The 19,293-nt window shown below is 39.6% G+C and overlaps 1 protein-coding gene across 1 annotated transcript; it reads right to left on the bottom strand.

Annotated features, from left to right (window-relative positions):
* Positions 1–1,472: 1,472 nt before the first annotated feature.
* On the bottom strand, positions 1,473–18,389 carry LOC310940584 (MICAL-like protein 2). The gene is made up of 18 exons (XM_083905574.1): positions 17,887–18,389; positions 15,773–15,821; positions 12,720–12,861; positions 11,933–12,123; positions 11,637–11,764; positions 11,186–11,464; positions 11,043–11,108; positions 8,618–9,271; positions 8,260–8,537; positions 7,100–7,163; positions 6,719–6,879; positions 6,543–6,607; positions 6,261–6,384; positions 5,080–5,182; positions 3,890–3,963; positions 3,669–3,783; positions 3,468–3,514; positions 1,473–2,217 (listed from the first exon to the last, which is right to left on the bottom strand). The coding sequence occupies exons 1-18, from the start codon at positions 18,027–18,029 to the stop codon at positions 2,147–2,149; spliced, it is 2,754 nt and encodes a 917-aa protein (XP_083761700.1). The 5' UTR covers positions 18,030–18,389; the 3' UTR covers positions 1,473–2,146.
* Positions 18,390–19,293: the final 904 nt, after the last annotated feature.

Below are 19,293 nucleotides of genomic sequence, written 5' to 3'. Positions count from 1 at the left end.
TGTGTGTGTGTGTGTGTGACTCGACTCAGACAAACTTTACGTTACAAACAAACTGAAGAAAGGTTTTCACACATAACAACAGGAACAGATGCTGCTTCAGACACACAACACTGTCACACTTTAAACAACACAAAAGTCCTGATACTCTCTTCACGTCTCTGAGTGGATATTTGATGTTTTTACATGTTCTTCTCTTGGTGTTTTACGTGTATTTGATGAACATTTCAGGACGTTTTTGTCAGATTTATATATTTTATTATTATTATTATTTGCCCTTTTTTATTATCATTGCGTTTACTTATTGGCTTCATAAGTAGTGTAACGACAGTAGAACTCTTTAAATAACAGAACTTATGAGAGAAACGCACAATTCTAATACACAAGTGGTGACAAATCTGTCATATATTTATATTTTTAACCACACTTTTTGTTTTTCCCACAGTGTTTTCTTAAAATTACACATTAATTAACCTCCGTTCATCAAAGACGTGGCGTTTTTGTAAAAAAAAAAACACAAACATATTTTCAAATCATATATTTTGGAACACTAATTAAAACAGAGATGCTGTGTTTGGGACCTTTTTAACTTGGACCTGAAGATCTGATCCTGATCCTGATCAGTGACCACAACGACGTAAAAAGGCTCATGCCGCCCCCTTGTGGCTGAACAGAGACGATGCAGCCGTGGATCCATGAATACAACGGTTTTAATAAAAGCTGGAAAAACATTTGTTGTTTACACAATATTCACATCTGAGCAATTTAAAATATGTGTGTGAGTGTGTGTGTGTATATTTATATATATATATATATATGTGTGTGTGTGTATATATGTGTGTGTGTATATATATGGATGTGTATGTATATATATATATATATATATTTGTATATACACATGCATATACATATATATGCACACACATATATAAAGATGCATACATATATGTATATATGTATATATATGTTTGTGTATGTATATATATACATATATGTACATATATACACACACACATATATATGCATATATATGTATGCACATATATACATATATATACATATTCATATACATATATACATACATATATACACATATATATAACAGTATAATTTCCTTTAAAGTACCAAGTTGCTCTGTTAAAAGTGCACATTTTGACGTAAAGACACACAAACACTAAAGATATAAACATCATATTCAGATCCAACATGGACCAGAGGGAAAGTTTGACGTCCTTCAAAAAACGTGAAAAAAAACACACAAAAACACACAATTTCCAGTGACTTTCTTGCAAAAATGTTAAAGTAATGATTAAAGTGTAATATGTATATAAAGTGCGTATTACACACACACATACACACACACAGCTTATTGCAATGATAGGAACTCTGAATAATAAACAGCTGTTTATTATTATTAATTTTATTATTATTATTACTATTATTATTATTATTATTATTACACACACTCCCTTAAAACAGGGCTCTAAAATTCAAATAAACGACCTCTACATGTTAGAGCCTCAAAACAAAGCAAAGAGATCATCACAGGGTCTTTAAAACGACAGAAAATTCATCAAAAAATAATTGAGAATTGACTTTTTTGGCTTATTTTAACAATAAAAGGGCAAGAAAATGTCCTGCGAGTTAGTGATTTTTCATTTTTCCGCAGAATAACGTCCAATATCTGGCAATTTACTGCTAAAAAATACAGTTTTACTAACACAGTTTCTCTGTACATGGTGATTGTTGTGTGTCAGTGACTCGGTGTTCACTTTACATCTCAGTGTGTGTGTGTGTGTGTGTGTGTGTGTGTGTGTGTGTGTGTGTGTGTGTGTGTGAGTAATAAGTAGACAGATTAAGATTAAGAAGGGGGATTAACTAACAGGCGGAGCAGTGAACTCTATCACAACACAGCTGCTGAGTCATTGACCTCAACATCATCCATGTGTAAGGTCCTCACTACGATGACTGTGCAAACGTGTGTGTGTGTGTGTGTTAAACACTGACCTTCTGAGGACCTATGACCTCACGGACACAAATACCTGATATTTCTGAGGAACGACAGGTGGAAAAAAAGGTCTGAAAGTTTGAGAGGTGAACAGGAAGAGTCGGGGTGTGTGTGTGTGTGTGTGTGTGTGCGCGATGACGATCATCCCTCCTTCTTGTTTCCCCAGCCAAAGATTCTGGCCACAGACGACTTTTTCTTCACTTTCTTTACGTCTGAAAAGAGACGACGACGCGTTCAAGTCATCAGGTTCAAATTATTCAAATGAGCAAAAAACTTCAAATAAAGACATGAAAATGCCTGGATACACATACATACATGTATATATACACATATATATGTACATATATACATACATACATACATGTATATATACACATATATATATACATATATACATACATAGATACATGTACATATACACAAATATATATATATACATACATACATACATGTTTATATACACATACATATATGTATATATACACATATATATATATACACATATATACATACATACATACATACATGTATATATACACATATATATATATACACATACATACATGTATATATACAGATACATATATGTATATATACACATATATATATACATATACACACATACATATACATATACACATACATATATGTATATATACACATATACACATATATATATACATATATACATACATACATACATACACATATATATATACATATATACATACATACATACATACATGTATATATACACATATATATACACATATATAAATACATACATACATGTATATATACACACATATATATATACATACATATATACACTCACATATATATACATACAAAATATGTATAAAATATGTATACATACATGTATGTATGTATACATATTTACATATATATATACAAATAAACGTATATGTATATATTCACATACATAAACACATATGTATATATATATATATATATATATATATACACTCACATACATACGTACACACACACATATATGTACATACATGCATATACACACACACACACACACGTATATACATACATATATACATACACACATATATACACATATATACATACACACACAAATATATATATATATATATACACATATACATACATACATATATACCTACATGTATATATACATATACATATATTTCTCCATTAGCAGTCATTAGATCCCAATGAGATGAAAACATGCACATGCACACGCACGCACACGCACAGACACACACACACGCACACACATACACACAATGAGAATCTGCTTTAATTAGCGGCACCACTGATGGAAGTGGCTAATCTGCAGCGACGCCGCTGTGTGTGTGTGTGTGTGTGTGTGTGTGTGTGTGTGTGTGTGTGTGTGTGTGTGTGTGTGTGTGTGTGTGTGTGTGTGTGTGTGTGTGTGTGTGTGTGTGCGTGCGGAGACACAACTCACTGAAATTCATCATCATCTTGTTCAGCTCCTGGTCCTCCTCTTCCTCCCTGAGAAGACGAGACAGGAGAGAGTGATTTTTTAGAGGAGTTTCAGAGTTTTTCTTTGCACACGAACCACAACATTACGAGTAAAAACAAACCCCGTGTAATTAATAATAAGTAAACTGTGGTTAAAAAGTTAAAGTGTGTGTTTGAACGTCACCTGAGTCTGTCCTCGTCCAGACCGTCCACGATGGCGTTCCTGTCGTTGACGATCTCCACCAGTTTGTCCATGAGCTGCTGCTCTCGTTTCCTCTCCCAGGACGTTTTCAGACGATCTAAACACACAGACACACACACACACACATTAATAATAATAATTATTATTATTATATTAATACTGAGTGATTGACGGTGGGCGTGTCCTCCTGTCTCCGCCCTGACCTGGCTTCTCCATCAGCCTCCTCAGCTCCTGCTCCACACTGGGCTGCTGCTCCTCCAGCTCCTGAGTTCTCCCTCTGCACAAAGACACACACACACACACACACACACACACACACACACACACACACACACACACATAAGTCAGAGCGACTGTGCACGTGCAGCTGCTGCTGCGTAAACCAGCCAATAGGAGGCGGAAGCGAGTATAAACGGGAGCTCTAAAGCTCTGCAGGATCACATACTGTTCACTGGCGTTCAAAAGTTCGGGCTCACTTTGAAATGTACTTATTTTTGAAGGAAAATCACTTTTTTTTCCCAATGAATCTAACATTAAATGAATCATAAATACACTCTATACATTGTTAATGTGGTAAACGACTATTCTAGCTGCAAACGTCTGGTTTTTAATGGAATATGTACATAGGTGTATAGAGGCCCATTTCCAGTGTTCTAATGGTGCATTGTGATTGCTGATGGTGTTTTTTCAATGAAAAAATACAATTTTGAGAAAGATATATATATTTTTTTAAGTTGTTTTTTTTTTTAGGAAAAGCACTTTTCCAATGAATATAACACATTTTGAGAAAGAAAGAAAATTATTTAGAAAAAAAATAAAAATTTTGAGAGAAAAAATACAAATTTTGAGAAAAAAAATTAAAAAAAATTGAGAAAAAAAATAAAATTTTGAGGAAAAAAATTAAACTGAGGGAAAAAAAAATTTGAGAAAAAAAATAAAAATTTTGAGAAAAAAATTTTTTTTGACAGATATTTAATTTGATAAAAAAAATTGAGGATAAAAAAAATGCAATATTTTTTTTTTTTTTTTTTAATGACCTTTTTTTTGAAGGAAAATCACTTGTAAATCACAATGTCTCGACTATATTTCCTATTCATTTTGATGAATAAAATCACAAAAACTGTATAGGTGAGCCCAAACTTTTGAATGGTAGTGTAGGTTATCATGGAATTTATCGCTCAACGGGGACCCTTCATCCTCTCATCCCCTCTCCTCTCTCTCCTCATCCTCTCTCCTCTCCTCTTCATCATGTTCCAGGACTTCCTGCAGGGATGGAGGGCACTGGGAATTCAAACTGTCAACCTTCTGGCCACAAGTCTGTCCTCACTGATCACTCTAAAGTGTGTGTGTGTATAGTGTGTGTGTAGCGTGTGTGTAGCGTGTGTGTACTCACATGTAAACCAGCTCAGACTCCCGGCGCATGGCCACCTGCTTGGTCCTGATCAAGTTGAACCACTCGACCATGAGCTCGTCCATGAGAGAGTCGTCTACACCCTCTGACACACACACACACGTGCACGCACACACACACACGCACACACGCACACACGCACACACACAGCGTTAATCCCACAAACGCATTCAAACTCACCCCAAATCTGCCTTTTATTTTCCTGTATGGGAATCTTTGCGACGACTAAAAATGTAAAAAAAAAACTAACTAGGGCACGTTAACACCGGTTAACGTTAACACCGGTTAACGTTAACACCGGTTAACGCTAACGCACGTTATGTTTACGTGCCGCGGCACCGGAGTCTCGGCACCATTTGCCAGTTAGCTCCGTTAGCTGCATTAGCTCCTTTAGCGCTGTTAGCGCGCCTACAGTGGAACTGGAACAAATATACATATATGTATATATATATATATACACATACATATGCATATATATACATACACATATACATATGCATATATACATATATACACATATGCATATATATACATATATACGTATATATACATATACATATATATACGTATACATATACATATATACGTATACATATACACGTATATGTATACATATATACGTATACATATACACGTATATGTATACATATATACGTATATGTATATATATACACATATACATATACATACAAATACATATATATACACACATATATAAACACATACATATACATACATACATATACATATACATATATATGCATATACATATATACACATATACATATATATACACATACATATATATATATACATATATATACACATACATATATATATATACATACATATACACATATACATACATATACACATATACATACATATACACATATACATATATATATACATATACATACAAATACATATACATATATATACATACTTATACATATACATATGTATACATACATATACATATGTATACATACATATACATATGTATACATACATATACATATACATATGTATACATACATATACATATACATATGTATACATACATATACATATGTATACATATGTATACATACATATACATATGTATACATACATATACATATGTATACATACATATACATATATATGTGCACATGACTCACCTTCCTCGCTGCGTCGCAGCTTCATCTCCAGTTCCACTCCTATTCGCTCGAGTTCGTTCAAGTTCTCTTCGATGTTGTCGAGTTCCTTCAGGATGTCTTCTTTAGGGATGTAGTCCTGCTTCATCTGTGTGTGTTTCAATCGCACAATCACACACACAAACACACAAACACACAATTAGGAGATAATAATGCTTAACCTAAGAAATACAGCAACGTGTTGACTGACAATTTAATCACATTTTTATGAACGTAATCTAAATATTTGCGTCTAAATCGTCGCACCTTCACAGTCTTTGACTCCGTCTTGGTGCCGTTTGCCGTTTGTACTCCAGCACCGTTCTGCAATCCTAAAATAAAATTAAAAAAAGGAACGACAGGAGGGGTTGAATTGCTGTTTTATTTGATTTAGTTTGGTCTAAAAGTCCTGTTTAAGAGGAGGAAAAATAACTTGTTTTTACCCTTTGACTGCGGCGGAGTGACAGAAATGATTGGTGTAGAAACATGAGACGAGGACGAGGACGGGGACGAGGACGAGGACGAGGACGAGGACGGCCCGACAGAAAGCTCCGATACCCGGGATTTCCCAGCTCCGTTGGCCGTCTGTGGAGGAGCGGCGGGTCTGCAGGAGAAGAGAATCAGAACATGGAAACAGGAAACCCCCGAGCAACGAGCATATGTTTGCTCCACAGACGACTCGACACAGTCCTGACACACCAGAGACATGTGGACGAGCAGCAGGTCCAGAGGACAGCTGGAGACGTGGACGGGGAGGGGGGGGGGGAAACAAATCTCCCTCGTACAGTAACTCATCAAGCAGAAGGATTAGAAACGAGTCTTACTTTGCGTCTTTGGCCACAGGTTTGAGCCTCGACCTCCAGTCGGCAGGAGACTCGTTCTCCGACGCTGTTCAGATCAAAGACATCGAATGGGAAAAACGTCACTTTCTGCTAAAGACGGATTAAAAGCCAATAATCTGATGATTACCATCATTCTGAATAAGACATGAGTCCATTCATGTTCCCGTTTACTTGCTCCAGTCCCATTATAACTCACGTATACACTACTGTTCAAAAGTTTGGGCTCACCCATGAAGTTTTTGTTGTGTTTTCCATTAAAAGTCACTGACTTTTATTCATCAAAAGAGTTGCAAAATGAATAGAAAATATAGTCAAGACATTGACAAGTTGAGTTTCAGCTGTGCTAACATCATTGCACAAGGGTTTTCTAATCGTCCAATAGTCTTCTCACGCCATTAGCAAACACAATGTACCATTAGAACACTGGAAATGGGCCTCTATACACCTACGTACGTATTCCATTAAAAACCAGACGTTTGCAGCTATTTACAGAGTATTTACGATTCATTGGGAAAAAAGTGATTTTCCTTCAAAAATGAGGTCATTTAAAAAAAAAAAAAAAAAAAAAATTCACTATTTTTTTCCCAAAAATTTTTTTCCTCAAAATTTCAAATTTTTATTTTTTTCTCAAAAATTTCAAATTTTTATTTTTTCTCAAAAATTTCAAATTTTTATTTTTTCTCAAAAATTTCAAATTTTTATTTTTCTCAAAATTTCAAATTTTTATTTTTTCTCAAAAATTTCAAATTTTTATTTTTTCTCAAAAATTTCAAATTTTTATTTTTTCTCAAAAATTTCAAATTTTTATTTTTCTCAAAATTTCAAATACAAAAATGTTCTCAAATTTTTTTTCTCAAAATTTCAAAAACAATTCTCCAAAATTTCATTTTTTTCTCAAAAGTTTCTTTTTTTTCCTCAAAATTTTAATCTCTTTCTCAAAATGTGTTTTATACCATTGACTAAATGTTAAGGCAAATAAAATTAGTTGTTTCCCTGAAACGATGTGTCCATTGATATAATGTGTAAGCAACCAACAATTAAGAGTCTTAAAGGATATTGACGAATTAGCGTTATCGTTAAAATCCACAAAAACACTGAGTTATGGGATGTCGAGGACATGAGGACATGAGATTGAAGCTCACCTGAGGTGTTGGGCGACGCTCTGACAGGCGCCGGGCTCCTTCTGTCTGGAGTCCTGGTTCTCAGCTTGCTCTTGACGGTCGGACTCGGAGCAGGGCTAGGAACCGGGCTGGGAACCGGGCTGGGAACCGGACTCGGAACCGGGCTAGGAACAGAAGTTGGAGCAGACTTTGGTGTTTCCAGAACCTTCAGGTCAGCGAGGAGCGACGGGTCGGCCCTCAGCCTCACTCTCCCTCTGGGAGCCGGTGTGTCCCTCTTGGGAGTCTCAACTTGAGAAGGTCTGATTAGAGAGGTGATATTATTAATAATAGTCGTAGTACCATGAAACACCAGCAGAGGTCAGGAGTGTGGTTGACTCACTTGTCAGTTTTCTTCAGCGCCACAGTCGTCCAGGACGGTTTCGTGTTGTTGTTGTTCTTCTCCTCACTCAGTTTCTTGGAGATAAAAGCCGCCGCTTCGGCTTTTGTTTTGTTGCTCTCGACGTCCGTCGGTTTCAAACGCTCCCTCCCACCTGCGACGGCGGCTTTGGCTCCGCCTCTGCCTTTGTTCAAGTTCGGGCTGGCTGCCTTTTTGCCGGCGTCATCGACATTTAGGACCACCGTCACAGTCTGACCTGCCGTGACCTCCTGGACCTTCCCTTTATTTACGTCCACGTTAATCGATGAAGTCTTTTTCTCCTCGTTGTCGTCCGACTGGAAGAACTTGAGCTTGGACTGCACCGTCTTGGCTGCTGTGGCTGAGGCTCGAGGTGCAGGAGTCGGCCTGGTGCTGACGACGGTGGGCGTAGCCAAGGTGGATTCGAACGTGGTCCGCGCAGCAGTGGGTTTGGAAACAGAAGCCGCCTGACTTTCTTTAGAGGTGGAAGAGACACCTGAAGCAGGCCTGGAAGGAGATGAAGACCTGACAGTGGTGGAGAAGATAGATGGGGAAGAGACACCTGAAACAGGCCTGGAAGGAGATGAGGAGGAAACAGTAGTGGAGAAGCTGGAAGGGGGAGAGACACCTGAAGAGGACCTGGAAGGAGACAAAGAGGAAACCGTGGTAGAGAAGCTAGATGTGGAAGATACACCTGAAGCAGGTTTGGAAGGAGACAAATACCCAACAGTTGTGGAGAAGCTACATGGGGAGGAGACACCTGAAGCAGGTTTGGAAGGAGATGAAGACCTGACAGTGGTGGACAAGCTAGATAGAGAAGAGACATTCGAAGCAGGCTTAGAGGGAGACAAAAACTTATTAGTGGTGGACAAGCTAGATGGAGAAGATACACCTGAAACAGGCTTGGAAGGAGATAAAGACCTAACAGTGGTTGGGACGCTAGATGTGGAAGATGCACCTTCAGCAGCCTTGGAAGGAGACAAAGACCTCAAAGTGGTGGACAAGCTAGATAGAGAAGAGACACCTAAAGCAGGCCTTGAAGGAGATGAAGATCTAACTGTAGTGGACAAGCTAGATGGAGAAGAGACACCTAAAGCAGGCCTTGAAGGAGATGAAGACCTAACAGTGGTTGAGATGCTAGATGGGGAAGAGACACCTGAAACGGGCTTTGAAGGAGATGAAGACCTGACAGTGGTGGACAAGCTAGATAGAGAAGATACATTTGAAGCAGACCAGGATGGGGACGAAGACCTAACAGTTGTGGAGAAGCTAGATGGAGAAGATACACCTGAAGTAGTCTTGGAAGGAGACGAAGACCTAACTTTGGTGGCCAAGCTAGATGGAGAAGAGACATTCGAAGCAGGCTTAGAAGGAGACAAAAACTTATTAGTGGTGGACAAGCTAGAAGGAGAAGATACACCTGAAGTAGGCCTGGAAGGAGACGAAGATCTCACAGTGGTGGACAAGGTAGATGTGGAAGAGACACCTGAAACAGACCTGGAAGGAGAAGAAGACCTGACAGTGGTGGACAAGCTAGATGGAGAAGATATACCTGAAACAGGCTTGGAAGGAGACGAAGATCTAATAGTTGTGGAGAAGCTAGATGGAGAATAGACATCTGAAACGGGCTTGGAAGGAGACGAAGACCTGACAGTGGTGGACAAGCTAGATAGAGAAGAGACATTCGAAGCTGGCTTGGAAGGAGACAAAGAAGAAACTGTGGTGGACAAGCTAGATGTGGAAGTGACACCTAAAGTAGTCTTGGAAGGAGACGAAGACCTAACATTGGTGGACAAGTGAGATGTGGAAGACACACCTGAAACAGGTTTGGAAGGAGACGAAGACCTGACAGTGGTGGTCAAGCTAGATAGAGAAGAGACATTCGAAGCAGGCTTAGAAGGAGACAAAAACTTATTTGTGGTGGACAAGCTAGATGGAGAAGATACACCTGAAGTAGTCTTGGAAGGAGACGAAGACCTAACATTGGTGGCCAAGCGAGATGGAGAAGAGACACCTGAAATAGGCCTGGAAGGAGACAAAGAGGACACTGTGGTAGAGACACTAGGTGTGGAAGAGACATCTAAAGCAGGCCTTGAAGGAGATGAAGATCTAACTGTAGTGGACAAGCTCGATGGGGAAGAGACACCTAAAGCAGGCCTTGAAGGAGATGAAGACCTAACAGTGGTTGAGATGCTAGATGTGGAAGAGACACCTGAAACAGTCTTGGAAGGAGATGAAGACCTGACAGTGGTGGAGAAGCTAGATAGAGAAGAGACATTCGAAACAGGCTTAGAAGGAGACAAAAACTTATTAGTGGTGGACAAGCTAGATGGAGAAGATACACCTGAAACAGGCCTGGAAGGAGACGAAGATCTAATAGTTGTGGACAAGCTAGATGGAGAAGATATACCTGAAGCTGGCTTGGAAGGAGACAAAGAAGAAACTGTGGTGGACAAGGTAGATGTAGAAGAGACACCTGAAACAGGCCTGGAAGGAGATGAAGACCTAACATTGGTGGACAAGCTAGATGGAGAAGATACACCTGAAGCTGACCAGGAAGGAGAGGAAGAGGAAACAGTAGGGGAGAAGCGAGATGGAGAAGAGACACCTGAAACAGACCTGGAAGGAGACGAATAGGAAACGTTGGTGGAGGAGGAGCTTGATGCGGTGCTGGGTTTGTCCGTCCGCCACGTCGGTCCCAGTCTGGCAGGAGCCTGAGCGTGAGGCGCGGTGGCGCTGGGTAGCGGCGCGTCTGGTAGCGGCGCGAACGCGGACACGGGGCTGTTTGCCGACGAGTTTCTAAAAGAGGCGGTGGAGTTTGTCGACAGCGACCTGAAAGACAGACGGAGACACTTGATTCACCAGTTCCTCGAGTTTAAATACGTGGATTTGCAGCATCAGCAGAAAGACTCATTCACACCGGGTGTAGTTGTTGAATCGACGCTATCTTAAAGTTAATATTTAACAGGTGATTAGGAAACGATAACTGTTCTGAGGCTCTTACTTTGCACAGTTCCTGTGGTAGAGCTTCCCCTCCACCAGGAGGCGCTGCACCAGGTGAACGTGCTTGTTGCAGGAGACACATTTGTTACTCAGCGTTCCCGTCTGATGTTGTTTCTCAACCGCAACGTCCTACGAGAGAGAGAGAGAGAGACGTAAAACAAGTGAGAAGAAGAACTTCCTTTATGACGAAAGACCGATGCGATCGCTCCACTTCCTGTCAACATCGTGGAACTTCCTCATCAGGTAACACGACACTGCTCGACCGCGAGCTTTCATTTCAATGTCGTCCAAATGTACCTTTGTGACGTTTCTGCTTTGCTTCGGGGAAGAAGGAAAAGGTCGCGCGACGTTGGAGGAGGGGGGAGGGCTGTTCTCTCCGGCCGGTCTGGATGACGGGAAGACTTTGGCCACCACGGCCTGGTTCTTCTTTCCAGGCGGTTCGTGCGCGGGCGGCTCGGCCGGACGCTTGATCCCGCCCATACCGCCAACTGCAAAACATTAAAAGGATAGTTCGGAATTTTGGACATAAGACCTATTTTCCAACTCAGCCGGTGTGATGGAGACGTTTTCAAGAAATTTCATTCAGTTCTTCTAGTTGCCAGGTTCGCTGGTGCTATGGCTAGCGCAAGTCAATGGTACAAACTAGCATGGTGTTAGAAACACTAATACCGACGGCAGACTATTGATGTGCATATCTGTGTTGACAGAATAATATTTGAAACAATCGCATCGCATCGCATGAATTTTTGAGGCACTACTTTCTCAGCAGCAGCGGGATCAGTCCGCCATAGCCTAACAGGAAGTATGACGCGCTGCTGCTGCTGCTGAGACATAAATCCTTCAAATTGCAAGGTTAGTTTTATTTAAAACATTCTATCAACACAGATATGTACATCGATAGTCTGCCGTTACAATTGATTTGCCTCGGGTGCACTGTGGGGTCGGTATGAGTGTTTCTAATGCCATGCCTAGCTTGTACCATTGACTTGCGCTAGCCATAGCATCAGCGAACTCGGCAACTAGAAGAACTGAAGGACAAATATTTGAATGATGGAATGAGAGAGAAGAAGGGGCGAGCACTCACTCGGGGAGCGTCCGTGGAAGTAGTTGTAGTACTGCGAGACGTACGTCAGGATGCTGAGGCGGTCGGGAACCTTCAGAGCGACCATGTCTTCCGCGTCCAACAGGGCGGGGATTCCCAGCTCCTGCTCGGCGACGCTGAACGCCTGCAAACAACAACAACAACGTGGACTTTATCCGACCAAAGAGAAACTGGACGCTGGAACAACTGTGGCTACAGATGGAATGAAGTCCCACCTTCTCCCGACCATGTTTCGTGCTCGTTCTAATGGTTGGACATGATTCTAAACTAGAACTCCCTCACTGACCAAATCAGTTTCACTACAGACTCACGGTTCAGGTGAATGTTTGTCCAGATTTAATGGTTAATGTCGCCATAGCCGATCAGGACCAACGTTCTCTTCAGTTCACCTTTGAGTCCAGGTGAATGTGTGTATGTGTGCGTACCAAATTTTTCTTTCAGGGGGGTCGCCCACGTTAGATTCTACCTTCATATTTGATTCGGCTTCTTGACACAACCCTCCCGTCTGTCTGGGCTTTATCTTAACCCTAACCCTACTTTTGCATAGTGTGACGCTGCTAGATTTACTAATTTAAAACTTAAACTGTACAGTTGGCCCCCTCTTCCTGCGCAGAACTCTGTCTGGGGATCGAACCCTGATCGAACCCTGATCGAACCCTGATCGAACCCTGATCGAACCCTGATCGAACCCTGATCGAACCTTGATCGAACCCTAATCGAACCCTGATCGAACCCTGAACAAACCCTGATCGAAACCCTGAACAAACCCTGAACAAACCCTGATCGAACCCTAAACAAACCCTGATCAAACCCCGATCCAACCCCGATCCAACCCCAATCCAACCCCGATCCAACCCCGATCAAAACCCCGATCAAACCCTGATCCAACCCCGATCAAAACCTGATCAAACCCGGTTCAACCCTGATCCAACTCTGATCCAACCCTGATCCAACCCTGATCCAACCCTGATCCAACCCTGGTTTCCTGGCTGACAGACCTGGACTGAACCACCACACACTGGATCAGTAGGCCTGTGAATCAGAGTTTTAACCTCCTAACCTCTAACCCCAACCCTACTTTTACACCTGTCGACCAGGTGCACATCACATGGACGAGGGCGTATTATTTGTTCACCCGTGTCTCTATTCTCCAGATCTCCGACAAAAATCCTCCAAAACATTCCCCCAAAATATGAAAAACAGATTATATCTACACACACACACACACACACACAGAGACCGAAGTGAAGCGAGTCAGGACTAGAGTTGAACACATTCAGTGATTCCACAGGAGCAACAAGCAGAGACAGGCCGACGAGCAGCCGAGGCTGAACTGAAATCAGCGATTCACGGGATCAACGACGAGTCATAAACTGCGATGCGGTGATTTCACAGCCTTCAATAACAAGCCTGTCATCTGTGTTTCAGTGACAGTGTCGGTGACCAATGGCTGTTTGTCTGTTTGTTTGTTTGTTTGTTTATAACGTTATGGGGTTTGATTATTATCGTCAAGGTCAACGTTCAGCGATAAAATGAATCCAAAGAGTGAAAGAGCCAGAGTTTGTCGGTGACTCATCGACTCCTCTTCTGCTTTTTTAACTCGACTCATAATCACGTGGCGATGATGACGCAACATCCACACGGACGTGTGGAAACAAAGGTTTTTCACCTTTGTTATTGATTATTTCTGCTCTTTAAATGTGTTAAACATTCAGCCTAAAGAGCTCAGAAACAATGACTCTGTAATTAATCGATCACTAAATGAACCGTCGTCTATTTTGATCATCGAAATTTAACGTAAACGTAGCTGGTGAATAACATGTCGCAGCACAATCAGATTCGATGCGGATCGCACAAACACACGCTGTGTTCCCACAGAGTAAGGAATGTTTTTCGCTCGTCACTTTCGTCTTTTTGTTCCTCGATGAAAGAATCGATTGTTACCGATAAAGTTCTGCTCGCAGATGAATCTGCGTCGTGTCGTTTCCCGACAAAACACAACGTTTGTATTTATTTATTTATTTATTTATTTATTTATACGACAACGTTTCTTTAAATGATCCAACATTTACAGTCAGGCGGCACAATTTTCCCGACCCTTTATACATATATATGTGTACATGTACATATATACACACATATATATGGATATATATACATATATACACACATATATACGTAGATATACATATATCTACGTATATATATATATATATACACATATATACACACACACACACATGCATACGTATATACATATATACAAATATATATATATATATATACACACATATGTGTATATATGTATATGTATATATACACATACATATGTATACATACATATAGACACATACATATACATATATGTGTCTATATGTATATGTATGTATGTATATATACACATGTGTATATACATACATATACACATATATACATATATAGACATATATGCATATATACACATATATGCATACATGTGTATATATACATAAATACATACAGATACACACATACATACCTATACGTATATACATATATACACATATATACATATGTATACATATACATATATATATACATATATATACACACACACACATATGTGTATATATACTCATACATATTTATACACACGTGTATATATACATATACATATATATACACATATATGTTTATATATGTGTATATATACACATATACATATATACACATATATGTATGTATATGTATGTATGTGTATACATACATATACATATATACACATATGTATATATATGTGTATAAATGTATGTATACATTTGTATGTGTATATATACATATACATACATACATACATACATATATGTATGTATGTATGTATGTATATACACATATAAGACCATTAAGATTTTTGTTTCAAGTAAAAATCATGTCTTTCTAGACTTTTGCAGTTAGGATGTGAATCTGTATCTCAGGCTAAAACCTATAATAAAAATAAGAAAGAATCCTTCCTGACAGCACATGTGGACGTGTATGAACGTAAAAACAAGTCTTACCAGTTTGTTGTTTTCATAGACATCTCCTTTCTTCAGTGAATCAAAGTCGCTGCAAGAGAGGACGACAAAAACAAAAAAACAACGATCCGTGTGAGTAATAAATCATGTGTTTACGATCTGCCTCGACCAAAACACACGTTTTAGAGCAGCTGGAACTTCTTGAAACGGAAATCTACGTGTGACGATGAACTCCCCCAGAACAAGACTCACGCAACAAGACAAAAGGTCAAGAGATGATGATGATGATGATGATGATGATGATGATGATGATGATGAGCTAATGTGGAAACAACGGATTCAGAGTCGAGCTTCATCAGCCGTCGGTTATTAATAAGAGCTATTATTAGCCAGAGGGAATTCACTGGTGATGAAGAACATTCTCAAACATGAAGTTCTGCTCAGATGAACTGGTTTTTGTTCAGGTTCAGATGTGACGGAGCAGAAGAACAGCAACAACTGGGGCTTTTATTTTGTAGTAATTTGGGTAAAGTTCTTTGGTAAAATTGTTGAAATAAGAGTAAGGTAAGCGTGTGTCGCATGTATTGGTTTTTGATCGTTCTACCAAGTCCAGAATGGATCAAATATCAGGTTTAAAGTCCTTATTTTAGCTCTTTATCAAGTTTAAAGTCCTTATTTTAGCTCTTTATCAAGTCTAAAGTCTTTATTTTAGCTCTTTATCAAGTTTGAAGTCCTTATTTTAGCTCTTTATTGTGTTTAAAGTCCTTATTTTAGCTCTTTATCAAGTTTAAAGTCCTTATTTTAGCTCTTTATCAGGTTTAAAGTCCTTATTTTAGCTCTTTATCAAGTTTAAAGTCTTTATTTTAGCTCTTTATCTAGTTTAAAGTCCTTATTTTAGCTCTTTATCAAGTTTGAAGTCCTTATTTTAGCTCTTTATCGTGTTTAAAGTCCTTATTTTAGCTCTTTATCAAGTTTAAAGTCCTTTTTTTAGCTCTTTATCAAGTTTGAAGTCCTTATTTTAGCTCTTTATCAGGTTTAAAGTCCTTATTTTAGCACTTTATTGTGTTTAAAGTCCTTATTTTAGCACTTTATCGTGTTTAAAGTCCTTATTTTAGCTCTTTATCGTGTTTAAAGTCCTTATTTTAGCTCTTTATCAAGTTTAAAGTCCTTTTTTTAGCTCTTTATCAGGTTTAAAGTCCTTATTTTAGCACTTTATCGTGTTTAAAGTCCTTATTTTAGCACTTTATCGTGTTTAAAGTCCTTATTTTAGCTCTTTATCGTGTTTAAAGTCCTTATTTTAGCTCTTAATCATGTTTAAAGTCCTTATTTTAACTCTTTATCAAGTTTAAAGTTTTGGGGAAACGCTGATGAACATTTGTCAACATTTTACAGAACAAACAAGTACTTAAATAATTGTTTGTTTGTTTACACGTGTTCCACTTATTATTCCTGTTTACACATGACGGAGCATTCTCAGATTATGACTCACACAATCGACAGCGCGGCCAAATAATCCACGACTTAATCAGATTAAATTCAATAGTTGGATTACTGATTAACTTCACGGCCTGTCAGTCTGATTTTAGTCAGATTATGTAGATATGGACTGTATGTTTTTATTTTAATATTTTTTTTAAATATAAATTAAAACTAAGGAATATTCTAAATCAACAGATTTTTTTTAAATAATCTAATTTTAATCAGATTAAGGTCAACAATCGGATTACTGGTGTTAATATAAACAGAGTGACTGAGCTCCACATCTGATCCTGGTTTTCTTACAGTCTAAAAACACACTTAAACAGTCTCATTTTAATCGGACTATGGTCAAAAATCGGATTATTGGTGTCAATGTAAATAGTCACCGAGCTCCACAGCTGATCCTGGTTTTCCTACAGTCCCTGAAGTTATCCGTCTTAAAAACAGACTTAAAAATAGTCTCATATTAATCGGATTATGGTCAGTCGGATTACTGGGGTCCATGTAAACAGAGTGACTGAGCTCCACAGCTGAAGTTTAATCTCTAAAAAGCAGAAAACTCACAAACTCTTCGCTGTGTAAACAAACCAGCAGCAGCAGCAGAAGTCGCAAGACGGTGCGTTTAAAAGTGTCGGACATTCGAGCTCCTTTTCGCCTCTTTCCTTCCTTATACTCACATGAGATCGTCTCTGTGTTTGTGGATGAGGGCGCAGAAAGCCAGTCCGTCCCGGAACGACGTGGTCATGTTGGTGATGCTCACGTCCCGGTATCCGTCGCACTGGACCCGGCACCACTGCTGCAGCGCCTTCACGGCCGCCATAGCGGGACCTCAGAGCCGCAAACACCGGAGCTTGGAGAGCGCGGTGTGCGGAGCTGGAGAGCGGACTCGGAGCCAGATGCCCGCCTCCTCCTCCTTCTTCCTCCTTCTTCCTCCTTCCTCCTCCTCCTGTTTCCGTCTTTCTCTGAACAAGAACACAATTTTAAAAACTTTTAAAAACTTTCCACAGACGCTGACGACGACGCGCTGAATTCCGGGAAGTGGCGGAAGAAGCAGAAGAGGAAGGGAATCACCTGTGAGCGGCCGTGACGCTGCCGCATGGGTGGAGTTGTGCGAAAACTTTCTGTTTCTTTTAACTCTTTATCGCCGCCCGTGCGCAACGACAGCGAACGACGACATTGAACGCAACACAGACACAACACAACAGACAACAATGGAGGAAATCCAGCAGCTCCGTATTTGCTTCTCCGCTACAATCACAGGGGTCAAACCACTTTTAATATCATGTTCTAATGAAAACATGGCCGACAACACATGTTTGCTAGCAATGTTTTTCTAACAGTAGTAATAATATTAGTTAGTATATAGTATATAATATTAGTATTAATATGACGTTCTGTCATAATTAGCTCATTAAGGCCCTAATTTTAGCCCCAACCCTAAATTTTGCGCGTTCTCGCGTAGCAAGGGGTGATTGCGATTTTGCCCGTTATAATCAACCCTCAAAATGTAGTGAGCTCTGATGCGGGCTTAAAACGAAGTGGACGATGAAGTAAAACATTTTTCAACAAAGATGGCGGCCACATCTGCCGAGGAAAATTTTCCGTTGTCATATATTTTCGCAAATAAGCACGTTACAATGTCGAATTGTGTTGGAATATGTTTGTTTGATATACATTCACAGGACCGTTGAGCTTTGGACACTAATTTTACGGATTTTACGAAAGCAGCTAGCTAACTAGCTAGCAAGCGGCTATTTGCCGAGTGCTTCGAGAGAGCGCGCGGGAGCAACACGGGAGTCCAGGCACCGTTTACGAGTTAGCTCTGTTAGCTGCGTTAGCTCCTGTTAGCGCCGGTTAGCTACAGTGGAACTGGACGCGTCAACGTTTGGCAGCACTAATGAATTAATACATTAATTTTGCATCGTAAATAGTATTACGATGCAAAATACGAGTCATGTGACTTTGAAACCCCACGGTCCCGGCGCGATAGCACCTGGTGCCTGGTACTCTGGCGATGGTTCCGATACTGCGCGAGACGTCCGACACAAGAATCAAACGCCAAAACCGTAGAAAACGAAGAGCGC

This window comes from Microchirus variegatus (genome assembly GCF_963457635.1).
Source record: "Microchirus variegatus genome assembly, chromosome: 19".
In the NCBI taxonomy this organism is placed as follows: domain Eukaryota; kingdom Metazoa; phylum Chordata; class Actinopteri; order Pleuronectiformes; family Soleidae; genus Microchirus; species Microchirus variegatus.
Note: the sequence above shows the minus strand (reverse complement) of the source record. Positions and strands in the feature narration are given on the sequence as shown.

What these genes read in the sequence shown, in the direction of transcription:
- LOC310940584 (XM_083905574.1), bottom strand. Translation starts at nt 18,029, where the DNA reads ATGGCGGCCGTGAAGGCGCTGCAGCAGTGGTGCCGGGTCCAGTGCGAC. An exon ending in AGCGTCGCCCAACACCTCAG is followed by an intron (nt 7,164 to 8,259) that starts GTGAGCTTCAAT and finishes TGATCTGAACAG; the next exon opens with CGTCGGAGAACGAGTCTCCT. An exon ending in GCTGCGACGCAGCGAGGAAG is followed by an intron (nt 5,183 to 6,260) that starts GTGAGTCATGTG and finishes TGTGTGTGTCAG; the next exon opens with AGGGTGTAGACGACTCTCTC.